The sequence below is a fragment of the Diceros bicornis genome, chromosome 4 (assembly GCF_020826845.1).
Source record: "Diceros bicornis minor isolate mBicDic1 chromosome 4, mDicBic1.mat.cur, whole genome shotgun sequence".
NCBI lineage: Eukaryota > Metazoa > Chordata > Mammalia > Perissodactyla > Rhinocerotidae > Diceros > Diceros bicornis.
Window position 1 is genome coordinate 29,668,725 of NC_080743.1, and position 27,998 is coordinate 29,696,722.

General features: G+C 49.1%; 1 protein-coding gene across 6 annotated transcripts in view; it reads right to left on the minus strand.

Annotated features, from left to right (window-relative positions):
• BCAR3 (BCAR3 adaptor protein, NSP family member) overlaps positions 1-27,998 on the minus strand; it is a 130,653-nt gene that overhangs the window by 14,799 nt on the left and 87,856 nt on the right. For 5 of the 6 annotated variants that reach the window (XM_058538560.1, XM_058538566.1, XM_058538561.1 and 2 more), the window contains 5 exons: positions 17,019-17,147; positions 13,460-13,902; positions 10,177-10,280; positions 8,416-9,059; positions 2,872-2,987 (listed from right to left, as the gene is read on the minus strand). In XM_058538560.1, coding sequence (XP_058394543.1) covers positions 2,872-2,987; positions 8,416-9,059; positions 10,177-10,280; positions 13,460-13,902; positions 17,019-17,147 — 1,436 coding nt within the window. Of the gene's footprint in view, positions 1-2,871; positions 2,988-8,415; positions 9,060-10,176; positions 10,281-13,459; positions 13,903-17,018; positions 17,148-20,821; positions 21,508-27,998 lie in introns of those variants that run through there. The other variant, XM_058538562.1, reaches the window with a different exon arrangement.

Here is a 27,998-nt window from a genome sequence, read left to right on the forward strand (position 1 = left end):
ACAAGTGCTAGAGGTGAAGCCCCGATTCACAGCTGTGCTTCTAAAATACAATACTCCTTTCAAACACTGGGGCCACCTTGTCCTGAAAGTTCACGGCTAAGGATGTCACTCCTTAGCTGCTTCTCTCTGTGCCCACGTGTGCTGGTCTCTCTCTCGCTCTCCTTGACCAAGGGTGGCGTGATTCATCTAGAGCCTAGCATTACTAGTTTCTCCAGTGTTTGTTAAATAAGTTATGAGCTCTGCCGTCTCTGTGTTTGTACATATATGTACGTATGGTGCTTACTCCCAGTGGGACCTTAGGCTGTAACCTGACTGCTCCACTCCTCGATTTCTTCATCTATAAAATGGGAACAAGTGTTGTTGTGAGAAATAGAGACCGTGTGTGGGTGTAAAAATAATTAGTGCCCATCACTGGCAGGCACCTAGCAAACAGAGGTTGTCACTATAATTGTCTCATTGTGCACATCTCTCCCTCTGTTCTGGGTCCATTTCGCCTGTTTGTCTCTATCTCTTTTCTTGATTTCTTGTCTTTCTTAATTAATGGATCCTAGCATAAACTATATTTTTATTATTTGTTGTATTTATCAAAGAGTTTTTTACCCATTTGCAAAGTGTTAAGGCTGAACTGAACATTTTAGATGTTTCTTTTAACTATAGTAAACTAACTTCCCACGTTGCATTCAATCTATTCTTTATTCCGTGTTTTTTTCCTATGTTTTAATGGCTCTTAATAAAAGACAGGTTCTTGACTCCTTTAAGACCTGGCGTTATATCAACGGTTAATTGGGTAATTGTATCCATTCATTCAACCAACATTTGCCTCAGACCTCCTGCATACACCACTACGGGAAACAACCCAGCAGGCAGGTCTGTAGCAGGAGCTCCAGGGTCAGCAGGGAGGCACTAAAGGTTACCTGAAGGACAGCGCCACTCAGTAGGCCTGGAATGGGTGAGTGGTAAGTTAAAAATAAAGGGTGGTTTTGTACTTGGTTCTCAAATACAAGGAGATGATGTCATCTGACCCTTCAAGCCTGCTGTAACCCTGGCCTTTATTTAGCAAACACATTGAATGAAGACAACTGCTCCCCAGGCTCTAGCAGGCAGATCCCACAGGTCCGCCCTGGACAGGAAACAAGCCAAGGAGTGAGACCCAGGCAAGCGGCAATCAGAAGAAAGAGGAAACGGATGTAGATGGAGTGGAAGTCAGAAAACAGCCTAGCTAGAAGCTCCCAGCCTGCCAACCTCAGCCTGCGCCCAGAACATACGTCCACACACCTAACAACACTGATAAAATATGGTCTGGAACCTGGGAAGTTTTCAGGCTGAAACGTATCACATGAGAAATGGGGAAGGGCAGCGGCCCAGCTCATCTCTGCTGAAGCAGTGACCACTGGGCCCAGACGACAGAGGACAAGTCAGTGGAACTGAGAAGCCGGGACCCCAGAGCATGGGGCCGGAAGAGGATGCCTGGAGAGAGGCTGGAATCTAGAAGAGTCTGATCAGGAAAAGTAGGAAGATTCAGAAGTCATCCTACAATTCCCCAAAGGTATTAAACAACAAGATGCCTGAACGAAGTCAGCACGGGCCAGTTCCTAACCTCCTGCCTCCCAGAAGTCTCCATTCAGCACTCTAGGCGTTTTCTATGGGGTAGTCTGCAGCTGTGGAGCCAGAGCAACAGGGCCATTGGAGCCACTTTGTCTGCTTTCTAGCCAGGGAACCTTGAAAGCAGCAGCTGTATCGATCCCCCAGGCTGCCTGAAATGCACGGTTTACTTTCTAGGGGCTGACACCCTAGGACTGCACTGTCCACTCCACAAGTGGCTATTCACACTTAAACTAGTAAACAGGAAAATAAAACATTTCGTCCCTCAGTCGCCATATTTCAGGAGCTCAATAGCTATGTGTGGCTAGTGGCTACGGTAAAGAGATGGGAACATCCCCGCCATCACAGAAGTTGTACTGGACAGCACTGTGACCTAGGACATCGTGGAAAGCCATCGGCCCCCTGGCCTCTGAAGCATCACTGCCCTCTTTTCACGCAAAGCCAGGGCTCAGGTTGTCCATTAAAACCCACATGTGTGTCACGGCAACTGGGAAATTGGTTGGAGAAACAGAAAACTTAAGATAACAAGATGGTCTTCCCAAAACCAACTGTCTTTTTGTGTGTATCAAAAAGGCCAACTTCTATGGTAATATGAGAATCCAGTCTAGTGCTTCTTTTCTTAAAAACATGCCTATTTCTGTCTTTCTAATGTCTAAACGGCCAGTGTTCACACGTGTGGGTTTTAGTGGACAGCCAGGGACCCAGCTTTGCATGAGAAGAGGGCAATAATGCTTCAGAGGGGCACGGCGGGGGCACGAGTGCTGTCATCCCCTGTCCTCTGACCCCCATTTGTCCACCCCTCAAAGAAAACACTATTCAGACTCTGTTCTTCCCAACCTTTCCCACAAACTCCCACTTAATTCCTAAAGCGATCTGGAGGCCAAGGAGCTGCAGCTCAGTGAGGCGGGGCTCTAGTTGGCAAGATGTCCGAGTGTACCGCCCGCTCGCAGCACCCCAGCTCCGGCATGGGCAGGCAAGAGTGGTGACTTCTGCTTGCACAGGCCGATCGTCTGTTCTCTCCTCCACCCCTTGCTGGAGCAGGGACAGGAACGTGTTCTTTCTTCTCTGATTTCTCTGTGCTGTCTCTTTGTGCACCTCCAGGAATTCTCTGGCTCAGGCTTCTGGGAAAAGTCAGCTGGGGCTTACAGGCCTGAGTGAGGTGGCTCTGGGGCAGGTCGGTGCTGCGCCTTTCTCTGCTCTGAAACCTGCTGCTCTGACGGCCTGTGAGGAGTTGCAAGGGCCGGAAATGCAGAGCACAGCACTGCTTACCTTTCAATTATGTCCAGGCGCAGCTGGTGACCATAAGGCAAGGTAATGAGCTCCAGCCCCGAGCTCACGCCCATGTTCTTCCTCATCTCTTCAGAGACTTCGAGTATCCTAGTGACCTGTCAAGAACACAAGTTGAAATATACTGGATCAGAAAGTGGGCTTGCTGTGAACACAAATTTAGCACAAGAAAAGAAATACACTGAACTGGGACCATGTGGATGCACTTTACTTGTTGGACTTCTTTTTTGAGCAGCGGCATCTGAAAATACAGTTTTTATATGATATTTGGAGGATTTTAATACACATACTGGAATATAAAACCTGGGTGGAAAGCACCTAAATTGGTCTGCAGACTCTGCAGATGTGGTGTTTCTGCCTAGCCAGAGAACAGTGTAGTTCTCTGAGCTTTTGTCTAACACAGGCCAGATCCTGCTGCGACGTTTTGCTGCCAACAGCAGGGCTGCGTGTGTGTGGAGCCGACTGATCCCCTGCAGTGGAAAAGCAGAATCTTGTCCAAGTGCCCCTCTGCTGCAGGCTTCGCCGTTCCTGTTCTCACTTAATGGCAGGGCTGGCTGCTATTACCCTTAATTACGCCTCTCCTGGGCTCAGTAAATGCGCCATACGTCTGGAAACTATTAGAAATGTGTATGGCAATTTGAAACTCGAAGTCTCAAACACACCCACTTCCCCCCCCCGAGAGGTTTTCCTTAAAGGAAACCCTTGTTTGTTTGTCCCAGCCAGCTCTCCCCATCTCAGTTCTAGCGTGTAATCATAGTTTACCGGAACCAGATTTTAGTTGACCATTTATCATTATTCCATGTTACCTCGAAATGTTACAACTGAGTCAGTGGGTCTCTAACATGGGGCTAATGGCGCCTCACAGAGCACTGATGTACTAACAGAACAACCAGCAGATACGAGGGGTCTACCCAACCCTGGACACATGGCAGGCACTGGACATTTCCTCTTCTCCATCTGGTGGGGCTGTCCTCGACTATAATTATCCTGGGCAAACGAACAGTCCAGATGTCTTCATAATAGGCCACAAAAAACATCTGGAAGTTTAGCTGATGTTTTTAACCCTGACCCTTAACTTCTGTGGCTGAGCAAAGGAACCACTGTCAGCCCTGGGGAAATGAGCCTGGGGGAATTAGCTCTCAAGCCGCAGACTCCAGAACAGAATGCAGAATTCATACTGTGCTCTCTGGGCCTCAGTTTCCCCTTCTCTAACACAACTGCTACGTTCACCTTTTTCAGGCACTTTCCAAAGGATCAAATGACCTTAGAACTCCAAAAAGCTATTCGAAAATACAAGTTGTGAATCATAGGCCATGTGGAAGGGGGAAGAATTCTGGCCCAGTCTCTGGAAAGAGATTTACACCTTGACCATGGCAAGGCACCCCAGGTGCACACCCCAGCCAGCTGTGGTCACACACACTTGGCTTGCTTGTTTGGACAGCTGCCCTGTCAGAGGCTCCACACCCAGCACCTCTGTGGAGGTGCCCTCCAGATCCACGCACACTCTGTGTAACGAGATTCAACAGCTTGTAACTGATTCAGTTTTGTTCTGGAAGCACTAGCATCTAGAGTGAGACCTGCCCCGAGGGAAGCCTCCAGTCTGTTTTCCTTCAGTGAGGAAAAGTTTTAAAAAATGCTGTTTTCCTGCATGTAAACAATGCAATTCCCTGGTCACTTCCCTGAGATTTTACCAGGAAGCACCTCTACCTGCTCGCTCCACGGCTGAGCAATGGGGCAAGGAAGTCCTGAGCTCGCCTTGTAGGTCCCCTGGGAAGTGCTCAGGGCCGTGCAGCCCACAGAGCAGAGGGGGGTGAACACTTCTGGAGCATTTACTGTGAGCTGGACTCACAGGGCAGGGCAACATCAGTGTCCCATGAGGAGTGTTCCAGCCTCCCTCTGCTCTTCTGATCTTCACTATCCTAGCTCTGTAGGACCTCAGGACTCTGCTCGCTCCTTATCCCACTGCCTCACCTGGCCCTCCTCCCAGCTGCCCAGGGACCTTCTAAACTGCAATGAGATCGTCTGGCTCCTCTCACCGTCTCTGTTGCCCTCAGCAGAGGACTGTAATCTGTACTATGCACTTATGGGCCTGTCTCCCTCACTGGATGGCCAAGTGCTTTGGAGGCAGCAACCTGACAGGAGCCCAGAAGTAGAGACTTAAGAACATCAAAGGAAATAAGCCAGGGGCTGGCCCGGTGGTGGCGCAAGCTGTTAAGTGCGCGCGCTCCGCAGCAGTGGCCCGGGGTTTGCAGGTTCAGATCCCGGGCGCGCACCAACGCACTGCTTGGCAAGCCATGCTGCGGCGGCGTCCCATATAAAGTGGAGGAAGATGGGCACGGATGTTAGCCCAGGGCCAGTCTTCCTCGGAAAAAAAAAAGAGGAGGATTGGCAGATGTTAGCATAGGGCTGATCTCCTCACCAAAAAAAAAAAAAAAACGAAATACACCAGGCCCTCCCCCATCCCACTCCTATCCCCACCTCAATGCTCACACAGAGTGAATCCTCCGCAAACCAACCCCTCCCCTCATGGTTTTTGACATCCGAGTCTCTGCATATGTGTTGTCTGCTGTCTGGAAGATGCTTTTGGTGTTCTTCATCTGGCCAACTCCTATTCAGCCTTTTAAACTCATCTCAGACATCCCCACCCTGATCCCCTCCCTCCCCCATATTCAAGACTCTGCCTCAGAGGCCCCACAGCTCCTGTGGCTTCCCCTGCAGAGCATTTCAAGCCTGGGTTGTGGTCTGAATTCCTCCATCACTGTCCCTCTCTGCCTGGCCCACAGTAGGTGCTCCATCAAGACTGAATACGTAACACAATAAACACTCAGCCTCACTCTGGGCCAGGCATGGTGCGGAGGCTTTACATGTGTTATCCCATTTGGTCCTCACAACCACCTGGGTAGTTGGTATTGTTCTCCTTTTATAGGGGGGAAAGGCTGGATTAGACTCAGGCAGCTCATCCCCAGAGGCTAAGCTCTTAACTCCCGGGCCTCGCTTCTTGCTACTGGAAAGACAAGTGGGTTGTGAGTGAGGCCAGGGCGCGCCCACAGCAGGGTGAGAGGGGCTCTGTGGATGCCTACCCCGGCCTCAGCCCTGGGAGGGGCCGGACACTGCTGGCAGGCAGCCTTGAGGTGCTCAGGACCACCCATTGTCCTGATGGCTTTTAGGGCGCCAGCCCCGGGCTCTGTGCGTGGGGTGGCAACCAGCACTTGGGCCCCAGATGCTGCCCGGTGCTGTCTCCGGCTTCCGGGTGGCCCGTCTGGCTACTGCTGCATTTGGAGTGGGTAACAACAGCCCTTTTTTACTTCCCTTTTAGAGATGCAGGTTGTACCTGCTTTGTTGGCAAAGCCTTGAAGAGAGTGGCTCCAGGAAGAGAATAAGGAAACGGCCTTGGACTCAGGAGGGAGGACGGTGGATGGAAGACTAAGCAGCCTTGCCCTTGGGGGCTGGGGGCGGGCAGAGTCAGGGGGCTCCCGCTCTGCTCTCTGCCTCACTGCCTGGGGGCTCTATCCAGCCCCTCTTCCAGGGGTGCCTGCAGGGCAGACAGGAGTGGGGCCCCACCAGGAGAAGAGAGAAACAGAACAAGAAAGGGCAGGGTACATGTTCCTTCAGTTGAGAACAGACTTGGGCTCTAGTTTTATGGCTGCCAAGGCGGTGGGAAGGTTCCAGACCCTCCTGCAAAGAGTGTTCGGGCATCTCACCTCCTCCTAGACTACCACAAGCCCTGCCTGAGGCCACAAGGAAGAAGGAATCATTTCCTCCTGGGAATCAGGCTGTTCTGTACACCCAGACCCATGTTTGCATAAGGAGCTTCCTCCATGGAGATCCCAAACAGGTTCACGCCAGGCTCCTGGCCTGCTGGCTCAGTTCTGCTCTCAGATCCAGGGCCCAGTATGAGGTACTTACTAGAACAGGAATCCTAAATCCTCTTTCTGCCCAAACGGGTTTAGCTCGCTTTAAAATGAGGTGAGGATTTAACACTAAAATGAGGTGAGGATTTAACACAGCAAATTATCCAACCACTTGTGAGCACTGCCCAAGGGCACACAGCCAACCAGTGAACACGCCCATCTTCTCCCAACACAGCCCTTTCCTGGCTCTGTTCTCCGGCCTGCTGGGCAAGGGTGTGGCACCCCCAACACACACACACACACACACACACACACACACACACACACACATAAACACGCACGCACGCACACACAGTCACACAGTCACACGGACCACCTCCCACGCCTGGTGACGAGGTACTGAGTTATCCCTAGTTCTGTTTTCAGGAAAGGATTTCTTTACCCCAGAACAGCCAGCACCTAGTTAATGTTTCCCTGTTGTGGGCAGCCTCCTGTCCCGTGAGCCTCAATCAACCGGGGATCTCCCTGGCGAGTGCTCAGAGACTAGACTTCCTGTTACGATTCATGGCCCAGGAAATTTATGTAGGAAAATTCAGTTTCTAAATAAGCCCTGACGTTATTTAGCTAATTGACTACATTAGCTGTGTAGCAGCTAATTGACTACACAGTGCTACAAAGGAAAGAGACTTCAAATCTCACCAAGGCCTTACCTGTCCTCAATGCAGGGATCTGTCTCTTTATACTGAGAGGAGGGCTCAGCCCCCTCCAGCCTGAGACACTTGTTTTCTAGAAATATCTCTTTGAAGGATAACATTGCCCTGAGACCACCTATGAACAAAAGCCACCCATATCTAAAAGAAATGCTTCCTATTAAAAATGATGATGATGTAAACATATATTTATTTAGTCACACGGAGAGAGAGCCATGATATGTTGTTCGAGGAAAGACTCAGGGTTTGGAGTAGTATGTATAGACCCGCGCCATTTCTGTGGCTAACCAACACACATGTATGCAATTATTACACATATCTATTCGCAGAGAAAATGTTAAGAATGGTGATCACCAGGAAACTGGACTTTGTGTGATTTTAATTTTTTTCTTTTCTCTTAATCTGTATAATTTTTCAAAATCGAGCAAGTATTACTCATACAAAAAATCAAGGTAACTTTAAAAATGTTTGTTTATCCTAAAGACTATTTTAGTAACAATAAAATAAATATTTAATGTGCACATGTATAATGTATAATGAAATAAAAATAACCAAGGTGGCTGCTACTTCCGGAAATGGCATTTTCATTGACAATCTACTCTCCTTTGGACTTGACTTTACCAGTTCTGAGGGAGTTGAGGCCAGGGGAGAATTTAAAAATCAGCAGCAGCTGGGAGAAGGATTCTGCAGCAACTGCAGACACCAGCAGGGGTGCGGGGAGCACGGCCCTGGGCAGCAGCCTGCCATCCCTCTGTCCAAGGTGAATTTTACAAGCTTCCTGCCTGGGCATAAGTTGTCCCGGCCTGTGGTTCCCACCCCTTAAATAAATCCCCACACCCAGGTTATCTTTAGACTTTCCCTATGAGTAAAAACACTTAAAGGGTAAGGCAGAGTGAGGCCCAGACAGAGCCCCACTTCCAAACTTTCGAAAGCCAGAACAAAACCCCGCCCGCCTGGGCACCTACCTTGCAGTCCACGCTCAGCATGTGCTGGGCGATGACCTTGGGGTCGCGGTTGGTGAACAGCTCTTTTGCACGCTTCAGCATTGCTGTTTCCAGGGGCTTGTTCTCAGGAGGAAGGAGCTTCGACTCAAAGTCATTGGGCCTGAACGAGGAGGCGGTCTCCAGGAGGGGCATTACAAACTTGCCCTTGTCCTCCTGCCCCTTGTCTACCTGCGCTGCCGGCTGCTCCCGAGGCCTTGCCCCATCATCGTCATCAAGGATCAAGTAGTTGGTGCCAGAGTTCCGGGGACCCGGTGCCCCGTTCTGCTTGGCTGTCAGCAGCTCCACATAGCTGTCCTGGGCACAGAAGGGCGGCCTTGCTCCCCCGTCACAGCCTGTGGCAAAGGCTGGGTTCAGTTCACAGTAGTTGGCCTCGGAGTTGAGCCAGGTGGATGGGGACGGGGGGACCTTGAGGAAGGGCGCCTTGCAGGGCTTGGGGGGTGGCTTGGGGCACAGCTGGCTGTCTGAGCCCCTCAGCGCCTCCCCCGCCCTCGAGTCCGCAGAGACCCTCCGAACCACCGCCGGGCTCAGGGTGGGCTCGCTGCCCGTCCTGAAGACGGGTGAGTTTGGGCAGGGGCTTGTGTCCACACCAGGGGGCAGCTTACAGCCTGTGGAGGACAAGAGAGGATCAGAAAAAGCTCAGCTGTGCAGAGAATACAAAACAAATAAAACTAGAGTGACAACTCCCAGTCCTCAATTCATGCCCTTGGGTTTTGATTTTCTCTCTCAACAGATAACTCAGTATGACCACCTGGCGCCCAACCTAGAGCAGTCTAGAGCATTTCAAGCATTTCTAAGTTGGCCCCACCTCACTTCTGGAGGAATTCTAAATCCCAGTGACTGCCAACAGCTGGGCTGTAATGTCATTTTATGGTCACAGAAGTCAGTACAGTCAGAACAGGAAAATACATCGAGCCTGGAGGGCAGTGAGTAATCTAATCTCACCCTAAAGAACAGAAGTCTGTAGCCACAGAGCATCGGGGCCCTGAGTCACCCTCAGAGCCAGGTGGATCCCCGCCAGCTTTAAGGCAGAACTAGAGACACACTGGGGAGGGATAAAAAGACACTGACATAGCCCACATAGAGGTGGTTTATGAAGGGACATTAGAAAAGTCACCTTGTGGTCTCAAGGAAGGTCAGTCATAAAAATAATGAAAGACAGTCCCACAGCCCACTAACGTAATTGCTTACTCAGTTTCCCCACATCCCACATCTTCTCACTCTTCTGGCTGAAAGGCGATAGAGAGGAAGAGCGAGGAAGAGGGCTCTTTCTGGACAGCTGCTCTACCAGGAGCCCCAGGACTGACCCACCCACCCTCTGCCCTGGGAGGGGACTAAAGGAGCAGGCTCATTCATCATGAAGACCACCAGTTAGCAATGGGCTTGGAATCAGAAAATCTGGGTTCAAATGCTGGCTTAGCTGCTTACCACATGGATGATTTTGGACAAGGCACGTAACCTCTTGCCTCAGTTTCCTCGGCTGAGGAAAGAGGATAATCATGCCCATCGTGAAGGCTTGTTATGAGGCTTAAGAGCTAGTAAACAAACAGTGTCCAGCTCAGTGATTCACACCTGGATATGGTTCTACAAACCCGTACCCTCCAGCCTGTAGGCATGGAGCCTTATGTTATTCCCAAATTAGTGACCAGATGGAGCAGGGAAAACAGCCTGAAGGAAATCAGGGAACACAGTCACCCTCCTCGCCCCAAACACCCAAAGACCTACCAATGGGCAGGTAACTCTCCGATTGGTGGGCTTTGAGGGACAAGGCTCTTCTGTCCTGCATGTGATCCAGGCAGGCTGGCTGGCTCCCACTCTTCTCTTTATTTCTGAAGCAAAAGACAAGTGGGGCAGAAATGTGTCATTAAATCACAAAACCTTTAGGCAGCGTCATGGAAAGTTTTTTTTTAAAAAAAGATTATTCAGAATGAGAGCTACAGCACACCCCAACAGTAAACGCATGTCTGCTGATGGAGGAAATTACTGATGGGGGCGATTAATACATGAATGTGCCGTGGGCTCCATCCCTGCACGCCCACGACCAATCCAATTAGGTCCTCCAATGCCTCCTCTGAGACTTTCCATCCCGCTGAGCAGCACAGGGTAAAAGTTTCAGGATACTCTCAGGAAAATCTGATGAACTGGAATGTGTACTTTTAACAAAGCCCAAAATTACTTACAGACCCAGGAGGAATGACTTGTTTACCTAACACGCGTTTCCGCCATGCCCCACTGTGTCACAGTTAGGAAGGAAGCTGTGGGGCAGTTTCCACTTCAGTGCAAATCTCCGCGTCCCCCAAATAATCCATAGGATCGCCCGGGGAGGCTGTCAAACCCATCCTCCCGGATGCACTGAGGGGCCCCGTGGCCAGCCTGCTCCTGCTGAGTTGGGAAAAGGGACGAGCCCGGTCACCAAGCAGCAACTGGGAGGCACAGTACAGCCATAGAGGGAAAAAGTGGAACCCAACTTTCGACACATTAGCTCGCATTCCTCTGTCCCTTGCCAACCCAGATCGGCAATTTCTCTAATTAGCACCAAGGAGCAGAATTTCTCTTTTGCTACAAGAGAAAGAACTGCACCAGCCAAGGTGCAATGAACTTTCATCAGCCCTCCCACAAGCTTCTGTGACAGAAGTCGCAACTTTCTGTCCTACCTTTGCAAGCACCAAAGAAAAAAAACCCCCAAACCCCCAAACTCCCAGCAACAGAGAAATTCCAGCAACCTCTCAGAGATAAGGCAGGGCAGAGGGCAAATTCCAAAAGGCAGTGGCTTCTGTGAAGCGATACTTAGGCAGTGATCACCGGAGCGGTCAGACTCCGCGGCCAGAACGCCCGGGAATGCACCCTGGCTGGGAGCGCACACCTTTGCCCGCGGCAGCCAGCCAGCCAACCAACGGGCCCACAGCAGGAAGGTGCGGAGCCAGGGGGGGCGGGGCTTCGGGCCATCTTTCCTGGGTAGCCCGCCCCACCCCCACGCTTAGACATTTCTGGGCCCGCTGCCTGTGCCAAGAGGTGACAAGGCTTAGGGAGCTCTGCTTTCAAAGGGCAATCCGAAGAGTGCCTCTGTGAGGCCTGTCTCGTTGACTTAGAGACTTGCTCAGTCTTTCTTTCACTTCTTATCTTAAAAAAAAATATTTTAAATCCGGGTTGCTGAGGGCAGACCAAGAGGCCCTCCTCCCCACACACACCATGCTTGGCAGGGGTTCCCAGCATTGCCAAATACGCCTGGCTCCTCCCCTGTGCATCAGGTGAGCAGCCAACACCACTCCCAAAAGAAACAGAAGAAAAGGTACTCTAATATTTTAAAGGATCTCAAGTCCAATCTTATTACTATGAAAAGGAGAATTTCTAAATATCAGTTCTTGCCTTCCTCCCTGCAACTGCCCTGAGTCCGAAATTCTACTGCCCTCCAGAAAATAATAATTATTATAGTTATTAACATCTACCTACTATGTGCCGGCCTGTTCTAAGCACTTTGCATATCTTAAATCATTTAACCCTCATAAGCTCATTCTTTCCAGATGAAGCAAGTGAGGCCCAGAGAGGGTAAGTAGCTTGCCCAGGGTTGACCAGGTCAGTGGTACACCAGCATTTGAGCCCAGGCACACAGGGTCCACAGCCAGACAATGACTAACATCTAGCGGAGCTTCCTGGTTGCACACGGCCATAATTTATTACTCACAGAGTCCTGTATTTTGCTTGTGAATTTTTGCAGTCTAGAAATTACAGTTTATGACATTTCCTCCTGGTCCAGAATGAAAACCACTGAGTAGAATAAAACATGTTGGTTTAAGTGTGTAAGCTTAGCCACCAGGGAGCCGGAGAAGAGAAGCTGTGTCACAGCGGGGCTGGGGACTGGCTTATGCCCTAGCAAGCCTGCCTCTTCCCTGCTTGCCTTTCCTGACACGGGTTAGATGATAGGCACCAGGACTCTTAGCTCACGAGGGGCAGGTCCTGTATAAACACAGGGCACCTCACTGGTTGATGGCAGGGTGCCTCAGTTCGGCGGCCAGTTCTCTGAACTCTCTCCCCCTTCCCAAGGTTCAGACGGCAGCCCCCAGGCTCTTGCTGTCTCCTGTCTCAGGAAATCTCATCTGTTCTCACCGAGTCAACCACCCTTTCCATGTGGACCAAGGCTTGTCTAAGCCTTCAGGCCTAACTCCCTTCCTGAACCCCAAACCTGTTGCTGGACACTGGCTCTCAGCAAGCCGATGGTCATATCTCAGATGGTGCAACTGGTTTTTCCTCCAAAGTCCACCCACCTCCCCCAGTCCCTCCTGTGGTATCTGACTGGTCCTTCTCCACCTTCCCCACATGCAGAAGAGTCCTGGGGAGCCTGGTTCCCCCACCTCCTGACTCTGCCTCTTCTCTGGCCACATAGCCTGACCCTCCACGACTCACTGACTGGGCTTCCTGCTCGTCTCTCTCCTCGCCCCTCTTGTGCATCGCTGTCCCATTTTATTCTTAGGACACCCCGTTCACCATGTCAGGTCTTTGAGGCTCCCTCAAACCCCTTAGCCTGGCATGAAGGTCTCCTCATCTGGTGGGGTCACCTCCCTAAACCTACGCCTGCCAGCCCCTTACATGGACCCCTTGCTCCAGCACCACCAACTTGCTGACTCCAAGCAACCTTTGCCCTTTTCTGTCTCTACACTTATGCTCACACTGAGCACCACCCCCCAAGCCCTGGAACACCCTCCTCTTTGCAGCGTCTATCCAAATTTTCCCTAGCTCTCAGACTGGCCAGAATCCCAGCTCCTTCACCAAGTCTCCCCTGGTCAGCCCTCCCCTTCCTCAGCAACTGCATCATTTATTTTTGGCCTCAATTCAGCTGAGAACTAATTACGTGCTTCCTCGTGACTGTTCTTCCAACAACCCTTGGTACTCTTACAAACATCTTTTATGGTTCCTCTGTTCCAGGGTGAGCTCCTTGTCTGCCTAACTGAGCCTGGGCATGCCCGGAGTGCCCCTTGTGGTCCCAACACCACCTGAAGAGGCCCTGACCCACCTGAGGAGGTTTCCCCTGGGCAAGCCCTGCTCTCGGGCCTGGACGCTGCCCATGGTGAGGCTCAGCCTCTTGGCCATGTCGGGCCTTCCCTCAGTGAGGCCGCCCTCCCGGGCCCGGCCTGGAGAGGTGCCGTAGCGCTCCTCCAGGCACCGCAGGGGCACTGTCCTGTTGATGGGCTGGAAGATGATGGCTCCGCTCTGCTGGGAGATGGGCCGGCGGTTGCCCACGTAGCAGCGCACCAGGCCGGGGATGGAGTCGAAGCTCTCCATCTCAAATTGGTACTGCACGCGGCTATAGGCCTCGCTGAGCCGCAGCACCGTCCGCTGGATCTTGAAGTGCTGAGCGAGGTTCTTCCACTGACAGGTCAGGACAAAGTTTCCGGGGCTGGACAGAGAGTCACGAACCAGGAAGTCGCCATCCCGCTGCACGAGGTTTTCTGCCACCTTTGGGACAAAACAGTGAGTGAGGCGTAAGAAAGGCAAGCTTACACTCCTTTTAAAAGCTGCACTGCTCCCCGCTTCTTTGGGCCAACAGAAGACAATGCAATTATGTCTCTTCTTCCTCAGTCGGCTCTTTATTTTTTAAGATTCTTAGAGGATCCATTCATTCATTTAAGAACTATTTGCTGACCATCTACTATGTGCCAAGGACTATTGCAGACACTGGGTTTACAGCAGTGAATGAAGCAGACTAGAGTCCCTACTGTCACTGAGCTTCTATTTTTGGTGGAAAGTTTCTATTTTAGCGAGGATAAATAAGCAACAGGTATGGTATGTCAGATGTCAAGTTAAGGAAAAAGTAAATCGGGAAGGGAGACAAGAAATTCTAGGGAGGGGATGAGGGCTGTCATTTTAAATAGGGTGGTCGGGAGGATGTCATGAGAAGATGACATGAAGGCAGACCTGAAGGATGTAAAGCGACAGAAAATAAGAGAATTCGTGTCTGGCCAGTCTGATCCCCATCCCCAACACATGGAGGAGGGTGTTTGTTGGTGTCTGTGAGTCATCCTCAGAGACGCCCCTCTCCTAAGATGTCCCTCTCCAGGCCTGTTCAATGGCGAGGAGGGGTCCTTACGCAGGTGGAGGCAAGGGAAATAAGAGACTCACTGTGGGTTCTTGGCACAACAATTACTCACTGGAGGGGCTGGAACAAAAATCGGGCCTAGGTCCCTCATCTCACCGAGTTATTGGGAGGATTGTCTATTTGTATACATTTTATATGCAAAGCACTAATAAGTGCCTGGAACAAGGTAGGTACTCAAAAATCATTAACTATGAGGATGCTGATGTTTATAGCAGAGGGAGAATTCATAGTGTGTTGTAGCACAGTCGTTCCTGTAGCCAGACTGCCTAGGTTTGCATTCTGGCTCTGCTGTGTGACTTCGGACAAGTTACGTAATCTCTCTGTGGCTCAGTTATGTCAACTGTAAAACAGGAATAATATCACCTATAGAAAAGCTATAAAGATGTAAAGGAGTCAAGTGTTGGCTCTTACCATCATTGTCATTGTTACAGTGTTCGGACAGACAATCTGGAATGAAGTACAGCTGAAAATTTACCTCATGACAAATGGGAAACCAATTTTATGATCACGATAAGGGAAGGATGGTGGTAACAGGAATGAGTTTTATAAACTTTGACAATTTTTCCAGGGCATTCCAACATTTGATCAGTTAGCTTAGACTAGTATGCTACCATGGTTACTTTAAAATTGCATCTTTGCCTTAAAAATATCTTTTCACACAGAAATTCCATTTCTTGGAATTGGGCCTGAGGAAATAATTATAGTTACGAACATAGTGGTTATCTTAAAGGATATTGGTGAGAATGTCCCAAAAAACTGTGGAGCAGATACACAATGGACATACATATAATGTAGGATGGTGTGGAAAAAGACTTTATAGCTGGAGAAAATTCTCAGGATATATCATTAAGTGAAGAAAGTGGGCTACAAAAAGGTATATTCCATATAATCTCATACTTGATTTAAAAAAGTCTGGGAGGATTTGTATCAAAATGTTCATAGTGGTTATCTCCAGGAGGGAAAATTATGGATGAGAGTTTAATTTTCTTCTTTTTGCTCTCTGTATTTTCTACAATCAATTTTTTTTTTTTGTGAGGAAGATCAGCCCTGAGCTAACATCCATTGCTAATCCTCCTGTTTTTTTGCTGAGGAAGACCGGCTCTGAGCTAACATCTATTGCCAATCCTCCTCCTTTTTTTTTTTCCCCCAAAGCCCCAGTAGATAGTTGTATGTCATAGTTGCACATCATTCTATTTGCTGTATGTGGGATGCGGCCTCAGCATGGCCGGACAAGCGGTGCATCGGTGCGCGCCCAGGATCTGAACCCCGGCCGCCAGTAGCAGAGCGTGCGCACTTAACCGCTAAGCCACGGGGCCAGCCCACTACAATCAATTTTAAACTAGAAAAAGAGTTAGAATAAGGATTATTTCTTTGATAGTGCTGAGAAATATGCTACATTAAAAAAATAATTTAGGGGCCGGCTCAGTGGCGCAAGCAGTTAAATGCGCGCGCTGTGATGCGGTGGCCTGGGGTTCACCGGTTCGGATCCTGGGCGCGCGCCAACGTACCGCTTGTCAAGCCATGCAGTGGCAGCGTCCCATATATAAAGTAGAGGAAGATGGGCATGGATGTTAGCCCAGGGCCAGTCTTCCTCAGCAACAAAAAGAGGAGGATTGGCAGATGTTAGCTCAGGGCCCATCTTCCTCACAAAAAAAAAACCAAATAATTCACAACATGATGCCCTTCCCCCCACCTAACCCACCCCCTTCCTGTCATGTCCTGGGTGAATGACTGGCCAGATCAGGTTCCAATAAAAACCCAAGGGGAATTCTACACTTCAATTTTGCGCTTATTTTATTTTTCAACTTCTATACTATTAAATAAAAAACATTATTCACGGTTATCACCCAAATGACAATCACAAAGTACATTCTAGGCCATGAGCCTGCAGTCACTGGTGTAATTCCTCTTATTCCCATCTCCAGCCAGGGGACCGGGTAGGGGAGGGATGGAGATGGAATAATTGCTGGCCCCACTGGGGCACAGGTGGCCTTGTTGCTCTGTGCCACTCACTGCAATGATATCCTCTCTTCATCTACAAGCCAGTGCCTCAAAAATTAAAAATTAAGCCACTGCCTTAAAAAGGAAGCAGGTTCCAAAGGGCATGAGGCCGCAGGCAGCCAGCCAAGAGTTCAATTATCTGAACCACAGCCCCACCTAGTACTTCTTCAGGTTACCACCCTGTGGCTGCTGCCTCCTGCCCACTCCGTGTTTGGCGACCACAGGAACACCTGCTTTTCTTTCATCCACTTACTGGGCACGTGGAAACGTACTTTAGATTCCTGACCTCAGCTCTTCCCAAGGTCTCCTTAGAGATGGGCCTAAGTTAAATCACCACAGGCCAGTTTATAGTAATTGTTTTTGGCTAAACTAGGGCTGGCTCCTATGTGGCCTTGGAGTGTGACCCTGCAGGGTCATCAATCTGGGCGTTGTCTGAGAACAGCAGGGTGTGTGCTGGCGGGGAGGAGGGCAGTACCTGTCGGGGGATGCGGCCGTGGTACCAGGCGTGGCTGCGCAGGTCCTCGCTGCTCAGCAGCAGCTCCTCCTCCAGCTCCTTCTTCAGCCTCTCGGGGGTCCTGTCCATGATGTGCCTCTCCTTGGAGAACTGCAACACAGGGTCAACAGTGACCCCCCACCCTGCCTGGGCTGGCCGGGCCAGGCCAGCCGGCCGGAGACGACCGCCCGCCTTGCGTTTGGCTGCTTTGCTAATCAAACCAGTATACGCCAAAAGCGCTGTTCAGGTAGGGGAGCCTGGATAATGATTACAATTAGCTGTGACCTTTCATTTCTCTGGCTGCAAGTGTGCAATAAAGTTTTTACTTGCACGTGGGGACTATGATAGGAGAGCCAGCCAAACTGTTCCTTCTATCAGCCTACTCAGGTGGCAGTTAAAAACAGGGGGAGCTAGGCAGGGGGCGCCAGAGACAGCTGTGCGGGGCAGGAGGCACACCTAGGCTGCGGGGGAGCTTCATCATTCTCCTCAGAACTGTCCTAACTCAGAGCTGGGAAGGACAGCCATCTCTGACTGGTCCTGGCCCTGGAGGACACTGCTGCCTGAAGTGCAGACCCTGGGCTGGTACTGATGGCCCTGAACTCTTTGCTCCTGGAAAACTCCAGTCCAGGAATTGACTTAGCCTTTAGAAACTTTAAGAGCAATTGGGCAGAGTAATTTTATGTCTCTTGAATCTAACAACAGAAGTCTGTTTGTATTTTGTATGTCTTTTTAATTTCATTTTTCTAATATTTCATTTTTGTGACAAATTAGAAATTGAAACTTAAATCAAAACAAAAAAACTGGTCCCTCACCTCGGATAGTTTGAGAATCAGTGATCTAGGTCATTGCACAGCGGCCAGAGCAGGAGTTCTGGGTGGGCAACCCAGGCTCCAGGTTTAATTTAGAACACACGCCCACTTAAAACATGGGAACTGAACTTAGACGCCTGCCCAGTTCCCAGCAAAACCAAACTCAGGGACTGCTGGCTGAAGGTCAAGTAAGCAGTAAAAGGCCATGTCCTTGTGTTTTCCCAGCTTCCCCAGCTTGGCCTCAAAAGCCCACAGGGACCACAAAACTCTCCTCATCACACAGCTCTGCACCTTAGCAAGGAAAGAGCCCCAACTCCTCTCCACTCAAGGAAAAGAAAACAGACTTGAGATTCTACAGCTGGATTCTTACCCTCGAGTCATTCTGGGCATGTTGGCCAATGAGGGCGCTGGCCACAGAATGACTCCGACTCCGGGGTCACTTTCAAGGTGGGGCTCTGGCTTACTAACTGTTGACTACTTCCTCCTCCTCTTCCCTCATGACTCTTCTCACAGCAGGCCCTCAGGAGTATTTGATGAGCTGAATTCCTATCAAAGAGATGCTGATGTTGGCTGCCCAAGATGCCCGCAGGCATTAGCAGCGATGTTTGACACTGTCTGCTGCAATCATTAATTATGTACAGGTACATCTGAAGACAGCACATTGGAACGACTTGCGTATAGAATGTAGATTGTCAACCGGGACACATTTACTGTTAGTGTATTGTCTGTCTTGCCTCCCCCTAGACTGTAAGTTTCTTGAGAACAGAAACCCATCTGCCTTCTTCCCCACTGCCCTCAAGCAATGCCTGAATATAGTAGACACTCCATATTCACTGAATGAACAAATACCTCGAGATGAGGAACGTCTATGACTTTTCTTAGTTATCGAGGTTCTCTTCTTCTCTCTCAAATTATTTGAAGCCCTGTTTTGGCTGGGCATCTTGCCACACAGATAAAAGATGACATTCCTGAATCTCCCTCTCTTACAGGAAGATGTGGCTACATGACTGGCCACAAGCTCTGGCCAAGGAAGGGTAAACTGCAGTGTTGGTGGGACTTCTAACCTGAGATATGATGGCTGGAGCTTCAACACCATCCTGGACCATGAAGAGGAAGCCACACCATAGGAATGGGGGAGCAGAAGGCCCGAATGAACTCAGGTCCCTCATAACTGTGAGGCCAACACACCGGCCCTGGATTGCCGGCCTCCAGGTCTTCCATGTGATCTTCTGATCTTGTTTAAGCCTGTTATTTTGAGTGTTCCTGTCAGTGGCAGCTGAACTAAATCCTAAGGATACTGTGACTCTGGCCCCTATTTAGCCACCCTGACGGTTAGTCTGTAGGCCTAGCCTAAATGCCTTGTGCTGTGCCTTGGGCCCACTTCTTGGTCTGAGCTCTAAAGATGTAGAGATCAGCAGGTCCCATCCTCTGTGTAACCCTCCACTGAAACCATACTCACCCTGATCCAAAATGCTATTCCCATATTTGTCTTTGCATTCTCCTTCCTCCTGATGCCCACCACCCCACCCTTTCTCTCTTACTCAGCATCTCTCACCAACAGCAAGGTTCCTTAGTATTTTCTATGCAACAATCTTTCACTCCAGGTTCTGAGATAACGTTTTACACTTGCTACCAAAAATATAACATCAGCTATCTTGTTACTTCTATCCTAACTCCTTAGAGGAAAATCCACAATTACTGTCCTCCCTACCTGCAGACTTGGGAGATGAGGCATTATAGGGCAGTTCCTAGAGAGGACAGAAAAGGAGATCAGTAAGACCCACCCTCCCAAATAAGATTGGATGCAAGTTTAGACTTCAAAAAATATGCCCTTAAGCTCTTGTGTAATTTGTGAAAATTTAGCAGGCTACACAATGGCCTAGACTAGTATTTTCAAAGGGGAAGCAGGGAAGAGAAGTGATGGAGGAGAGGAGAGGGAAAGAGAGAGGGAAAGACCAAGCCAGAGTGAGCAAGCAATTGCAAAGGGCTCTTTCTTTCAAGCCAGTGAGGGCTGGTTCTACTACGCTAAAAAGAGCCAGTTGGCAGCTGGGAGCTTCTACCTTAGCAGATGACGTGGGCAATGTCTCCCAGACAACTGAAGAGGCAAAAGTCACCCACATGTGGTCACCCTCATGATTAAATAACGTTTATTTTGGCAGTGGATCCTTGATTAAACAAAGGTTATTTTGGGGGTGGATGCCTTCTAGAACTTTCAGTTACTGTTTTAATCACGTATATAATACGACCTTTATTTTTCCAAAGTGCCTATATTTTTGAGACCCTGTGCTTGCCAGCTATGATTTTGCTGCTATAGAGAAGTACTTTGATGGGCGGTCAACCCCATGGTTGGTGAGGGTTGACTGAATGAGATAATTTGGCAAAATATATCCGTTTTTATCTTTGGGAGCACTGTGATTGATATTGGTGCTCTTTGGGGACCAGGAATGGCACGGGTCACATATGTCTGCGACATCTGGCAGAATTCTGTTGGCTTCCCCCAAACAACCAAACTTTTGCTAACAGTACGCCCTTCCACTTAACTGCTGCTATCTGGGAGGAATCTGAATTTCCCCTGAAACACAGCCATTTCAGTCATGGCCTAGGCTAGTTCTAGGGTCTCTTGGGCTACAAAGTAGATTCTAGCGATTTAAGGTAACACGACAGTACCTCAGCAATAGTTTTACCTCGTTTGTGTGTCCATCAGTGTCCTCTTAAATTCTGACTGATTCTACTAACGGCCTAAGAATCCTCCTGCCCTTCCTTAGACTACATTCTCAGGAAAAGGTAGAAGAGATAAGTTCTAGTCCCATAATGTTCACATGTGCTGTTACTTTATGCACAGCCCAGAATTAAGCATAAGGAGAGACCAAATAAGGGCAGGTCCCAGCACTGCAATGGCTTCCAATCTTGGGAAAATAAAGAGGAACCAAGAACATCGTGCAAATCCCTTCCAGTTCCTATAGCCTTTTCTCCTACCTCCTATTTTCCAGCTCTTTCACATCGGTTTCTTCCGAATTCAGTGTGCCTCGAAGACTGGCTGGACCTGGGTCATTCTCAATTTCTCTCTCGGCATGGGACAGCAGGCCTCTGGGACAGGGCATCATGACACCCCAGAGCAAGTATAATAGAGCTCTGCTCTCTCTCAGAAAGTTCACCATGAATGGAAACCAGTACTCACTGGCCCTTTGGATTTTATGTGTTTCAACTGCCAGACAGAGAGAGACGGCAAGAAAACTCATGAATAATCAATCTCTCACATAAATGCTATAAATGTTAATAATGACCACATTATAGTAACATGACCTTTTCTCCAAGCTCAAATTCTCTAACGATTCGTCCCTGTATTTGAATTTCATTCCTAGATGGCACGTCTTGATTTGGCGTTTGCCAAGCTCCTCATCTTGAGGAGGAGGTGGCAGCGGGTAGGCCAGAGACAGAGTTGGGCTTCGCAGCAGCAGCATGGGCTCCGGCCGGCCGTCCTGAGCTCTACCTCACACAGCAGCTGGGACGCAACCTCTGGAGGAAGGGCAGCCGCCAGGCTTTGGATCAAGAGCATTCTGCCCACAGAACTTGCCAGGTTCATTCCAGGGACCAAATCCACCCATGGCCACCATGAGAGAAAGAGGCAGCTAGGACCCATTTCTCCTATTCCAAGGCTCGCCTAAATTTGATTCACCAGAAATTTGGGAGCAGTTCATTTTTTGGGGGTGGTGGGATGTACGATAAAGTACTATGTACATCAATTAAGTAATAAGTATACACTGAGCAGGAAAGGAAGGAAGGAAGGGAGGGAGGGAGAGAGGATTAGTAAGTACTATGTCATGATGACCCACTCACATGGCTCCACTTCTAAAACTTCATCTCAGTCCCAGTCATTAGTTCTGGGGTCTGAGATGAGAAGCATGTACACTGATAACTAGAGCAAATGCAGGGGGTAGATGAGGCCCACATTTGTTCAACCAAATTGAAGTTTAGTTAAAAAAGTCCTAAGTTACTATATTTGCTGCTTTTCATAGAAATCTGAGTCTAGCTACATCTTTCCTATCGCCAGCATTTTAATAACCCTGATGTCAACAGATGTTACAGCACAGTATTTAAGAGCATAGCCAGTCTGCCCCCTCCATCCACAGGCCACTGTGCCACTGAATGGCTGTGTGGTTTAAAGTGACTTTACCTCTCTGTAGAGCCTAAGGCTCCTGGTCTGCAAAATGGGGATAATAATATGTGATGAGACGTTAATAAGGATGAAAGGAATCAATATCTGTAAAGCACATGGAACACACCCTGGCACATAGCTGTTAACTGCTATTATAGTCTTATATCAGAATGCTACTCATCTGGTTATATAAAATAAATAGTTCACATTTGAGGCCTTGACAGTCTGATGCACGAAGGCGTGGGGGGTTGGTGTTTGGGAGGGAAGCAGTTAAGGAAAGCAGCCTGGAGCTCGTATGAGTGCCTGCCGCCTGCCTCTTCAAAGGATGGAAGAAACCTTGCCGCTGGCCTACCCCAGCACCTCTGGTCTGGTTACATGGCCAGGACCAGTCCTAGCTTGCTGAGGCTGGCTCTGAAAATCATGCACGTCACTCTGAATCTGGAATGAACATCTCTGCAGCCCCGGCAAGTCTGATCTTGACAGGCCGGAATAGCTGGAGCCCAGGAGATGGTTGGAAAACACATTCTGGAGGCACAGAGCCAGCTCCACAGACGTGCTGGGAACCTCGATTAACATGGAAACCCACATTTCAACAGTTCTCCTAGCAAGCAAAAGCTGTTCCAGCCAGAGAGGAATGGAGCTTGGGGTGTCATCTTGCAAGGGCTGCATGACATTAGGGCCTGCATTTCAAAACAGGCACAACAATGGGATCCAGACTGCAGGAGGTTTGGTTCCTCAGTCCAGGATGAGGGAGGGTGTGTGCACGGGTGATCTGTGGGAAAGGCCCAGAGAAGGCTGTGGATACTCATTTGCATGTAAGGGGCAGTTAAGAGGATTAGAAAAAGATGGCATCTGCATTATAATTAATATTTAGTTTACTCTGTCCCTGCTTGTGAGAAAAGCTTCCAGTTCCCATAGAATATTAAAATGTGCAAATCACCAGGGAAGATCCTGTCCCCAGGCCCAGGAGATGAGGGTGGAAAGGGAAAGACTGCGGAGGCACCACTTCACGGCCATCAACAATCATGACCAAGCAATTTGCCAACCATCAGGCTGCTAGTGGGGGATGAGGCCCTGGTCCCTACCCTCAAGAGGGCACAGTCTCTTGGAAGACCATACACAGAGAAACACTTAAACACATTCCTGAGCTCTGGAGACCCACTTCGTGGATCTTATCCCTGCCCCTGCAGCTCTGTGGCCTGGGTAAGTTACTGTACCTTTGTCCTTTGGTTTTTCTCCTGTGTCAAATGAGAAAAGTCACCGTGGCCCTATGTAGTGTAAGGAGGAGGAAGGAGAGGATGGGGAATTAAGGTTGGCCCTTGAGGATAAAACTTGAGCACAGGAAGGGTATTTTGGGCATTTGAACTAAGAGCAGCTGGGCTTGGTCAGATGGAGGTTCTGGTTGGGGAGGAGAGGGCTGAAGCAGACAGAGGTTTTACACACACACGTACAAACACACACAACCCTCCACACCCCTTCTACCCCCCAGGAGAGCTCCATCTTTTCTTCAAGCATGTAGTTCAGACCCCATCTTCCTGGCCATTGCTGGCTGACCCAGGTAAAAGCCCCTGACCCAAGCTGGCCCAATCAGAGTTCTTCCTGGGATTTTTCTAAGTGGAACTAAGTGAAGAAGACTCTTCCCACTCTGATGAAAATGTCGTGAGACTGGAAGAATGGAGATTGCCTCACCTCATGTTGATCCACCAAGTGGATCAGATTGGGCTGAATGAAATCAGCATGCAAAGAGAAGAGGAGCAGGAGATGGAAGGTGTCCCGGTGGCACGCACATCCCTAAACCATAGCTGACTACGTCAACCAGTAAGCTCTCCTTGTGACCTAAGCTAGTTTGTGCTAGACTTCTGTCACTTGTGACCAAAGGAGTCCTGATCCAGGAAGGCAGAGATCGGACAGGGGGCACCCGACAGTGGAGGCTGAGGGGTTAGATCTTCACACACAGACAGTGAGAGCCATCGACAGTCTCTGCCCGGGAAGGCAACAGGTACAAAAAAAAGATGCTTTTAGACAGACCAATCTGGCTGCAGTGAGAAGAGCAGACTGGACAGGGCCAGGCTGGAGGCATAGCACTTTTGAAATGTGCTGATGACGCCCAAATCTCCATCTCCAGCCCTTAGGGTTGGTTGGGATATTTACCAGAATCCACTTCAGCGCTTGGAGGTCAATATGGACAAACAGAACTCATCTTCTCTGCAAAGCCTGCTCTTCACCCCCTTCCCTGGTCAAGGGCACTTCTTCTGCCCTCATTACTCAAACTAGACCCCTCAGAATTGGCTTCCATTGATCAAGACATTCCTGATTCTACCTCTTACCAACATCCATCTAATCCCACTGAGGTTACTCTGTTCTGTTCTCCCTGAACTTCTGCAGTAGCCTTCTAAAGATTTCCCGACCCCCATCTCTGGCCCTACAACCCACCACCTACAAAGCCACAGATTTATCATATCACTCCTGGCTCGGAAACTTTAGTCAAGGGGGGATCCAGTTAGGGCTGACATGAGGTCCAGAGTCTCTTCTAGCCTCCCCTCAAAAAACCTGATGGGCTTCTTATGGCTAGTTTTCACTCTCCCAGGGCTCAGACCTGCTCCATGGGGGACACAGACCCCCATTCTGCCCTATCCCCCCAGATCCCGGAGCTTTGAATGCATTCCTTGCAGCCCTAGTGAACTGAACCACCACCCTTGCCATATACTGACACCACATATAGGGGTCAAGGTCTGAATTCGCTAGGAGGCCCAGATTATGAGAGGGCTGTGGATGCCTATGTGAGGCATCTTTGTGGACCCCCCCAGAAATAACTGGCAGAAGTAGATTGGTGGAGGAGACAGGCCAAGGTACTGCTCTTATGCAGTGGGGTCCACAAGTCAGCAGATTTGGAGCATTAAAGTTTTTAGGACTTTATTTGGGTCCACAGGTTGCTGAGGCCTGGGAAATATTGGTTATGTTCCCAAAGGCTCACAGTCACCCACAAATAAAACCCAAAACCTTCATAAGGCAGGCGCCGCCCTTCTCCATCTGGCCCTGAGCTCCCTTCCTAGGACACACTGACATAGAGCCTTGGTCACAGGGTCCTTGCACAGCTCCCTGAATACACTGTTCCTTACATCCCTCCTCCATGCCTCTGTCGCGCAGTCTGGCAGACAGAGTGACCCACCTGTAAAGGTGTCAACAGTGCAGCCTGGCTAGAGTCCAGGCTGGGGAATAGGGAGAGGACAGAGGGCAGTCGGATGGGGCAGGCAGAGGTCTTGAAGGCCATGCTAAATTAGTTTGATTTTCTCTAAGGGAGCAGGGAAATCCACCAATGACTCTAGGCAGAGAGGCAATGCAGTCTGGCGGGCACAAGCTTTTTGAGGGCAGAGGCTGTGCCTTATTTGCCTTTGGCTCCCAGAGCCCAGCCCAGTGCATGGCACACAGCAGGTGCCCAGAAAACACTCATTGACTGGAACCAAGCTCGCCTTCTCACCCTCCATGGGGCGGCTTCCTTGACACTGGGTGAGGAGAAAAAGAGAGAGTTTGGAGGTTGGTCAATAACAGTTGACCTTGGCCACCTGTCTAGACTCCTCTTAACTAGTTTCTGTATTCCCTAGGGGATCACAGTTTCCACCTCACAGGACCACCCGCCCTAATGAACACAGTGCCTGGCACTGTGCCTACACACAGTAGGCACTCGCTTGAAACAATGTGGAATTTGAACCCCCTTCCAAAGATGATTCTTAGCCACAACAATTGAAAGTTACTTCACTAAAGAATTTTTTAAAAAAAGAATTATAAAATCCATCAGAAACTTGTAGAGATATCTGGCCTTTGAGAATTTAGTTCTGATGGAATAGAAAAGAAGTTGGAACAACTAATTTCTACGTAGGCATAGGTTTGTTTATTCTGTTTATTTCAGTTCCAAGTCAGTAGCTATTGGGGTTTTGAGTAGTGTTAACTAGTTCTACCTGTGCAGGGTGACACTGACCACCTGCAAGGTGGCACTTTCCCTTGGTGGCAAGCACTCTGCATGCACACAGCTCAGTACTAACAAGTACATCTGGTTAGCTGCAGCTGGCTCACACACCCACAGTACACAGGTGACAGAGTGTCAGCAGGAGTGCAAGAGAGTTTCATGTTTTACACAAGGCTGAGAGGTCCTGGTACGGAGATTATGTGTCCTTCACGGCCTTGGACGCTTAGTCATCTATACGTTATTTTGTTAAATTTTAAAAATTGAGATGATTTTCTAGTCATTCATTCTATGATCAAGGCTGGCACTTCACTTGCTTGAAATGAAAAAAGGAGGAAGGGAATGTGTGCATGAAAAGAGAAGGCGAGCAGAGGAGGGGTGAGGAGGGGAGGGGAGGGGAGAGGAGAGAGAATGAAGGAGGAGGGAGGGAACAAGCTTCTGGACCATTCTATCCTAGTCAGGATTGTCAGGCCGTAACACCGAGAGTGCCACTGGCTCTCAAACAAAAGCTTCTTTCTTCTGCCCAGGATGAGTCTATTCAACTGAGGGAGAGGCCAGGCCTCTCATCAAGTTATACGAAACAATTTCACAGGTCACGTTTCTCTAAAAATCGCACCCAGAAATTATGATCACAATCAAAATTATAAGTCTGGCCTTCTGGATCATTATTAAAGTTTGCCTTATTTCTGAGCGAAGCCCATGTCCTCCGATGAGCTGGTGGGAAACCCCTTGGGGTCATGCTGTGAACTGTCACCAGGTGGCCCAAGCTGGGGCAATACAAGAGTCCACAGGGACAGACCCTCATCTAAAATCCACTGAACTCAGGCAAGATCTGCCATGATAGGAAGCCTGTGTCATCGCAATCTCTAATAAATGTTGTAAACACGTGAAGAGCTTGAGCTCCACATTCTGGAAAAAGCACACCTTTGAGACCATTATACAAGCATTCTGAAGCCTCCCCAAGGTTGCTATAGCTAGGATTGTCTTGCAAGTAAATCTGCCTACAAATGAGATTCTTTGGAGATTTCAGAAACCCAGCCCCTTTGAATCCCTGCCTTGTGTTGCATTTCAAGCAGTGGATCAGTTTATAACCAAATTCCAAAGTATATCAAGGGCTTTCAGAGATCCAATTGGTATTTTTACCATTGAAAACCTGCATAAATTGATCATGAACCCCCAGAATGAACAAATCCCAATTACTTCTGCCACTCTTAACCCTGCCCAGAGGCTGAGCAATAAAAATCCAGTTCTCCATGAGCTTCAAGCCCAGCAGCTTTTAGTACAAGTCCTCGAATGTTTTAATCTGAGGTAGAATGGAAGGCAACGGCATTTGGGCAATCCTGAGGCCTTGGAATGAAACAATTTGTACACTGTGTCCTCTGTCACCTTTTATTGACACTTGCCGGCTTTATGGCTTGTCTAGAAATATTTTATTATAATCCAAAGATAAATGAAGAAAGGCTTGAATTTAGTAATCCAGCTTTTCCCACTGGGGTGATACAGTTTCTCATGCTAATAACTGTGATTAAAGCCAAAGCCTTCACTTAAGTAAACATTAACTTTGTAAATAAAAGTCCAAAGAGAAAAAAATGTCAAATTCAAATGTTGTATCTCCCATTTGGTAGACAAAAGCAAATGGTGGCATGGCCCTCCAGCCTGGCCCAGCCCAGTGGGTGGCCTGGCCCTCAGCTCCAGGACGTGTACAGCACAGTGGCACTACATCTAAGGAGGTGCCCTTCGTACACAGCCATGGAAAACTTGTATATTGATTACAGCAGTTGCCCTGCGGATAGCAATAGGGTGTGTCTCGAGGAAAGGGTGCCTTATTCTAATTCACACAAACACACTCCATGGGCCAGCAGAGAGAGGCCTTGAGTGCATTCCCAGGGGCCTTTTTGCCTTTTAGGTGTTGGGCTCTTGACAGATGGGGATCTCTGGTCTCACTTGGGCCCCTTCTTCCTCTGAGCCTGCTCCTTTCAATCCTTACATCAAAGCTCAACAAGGCAGCCTCTGTGTGCAGCTTCCTAATCAACACA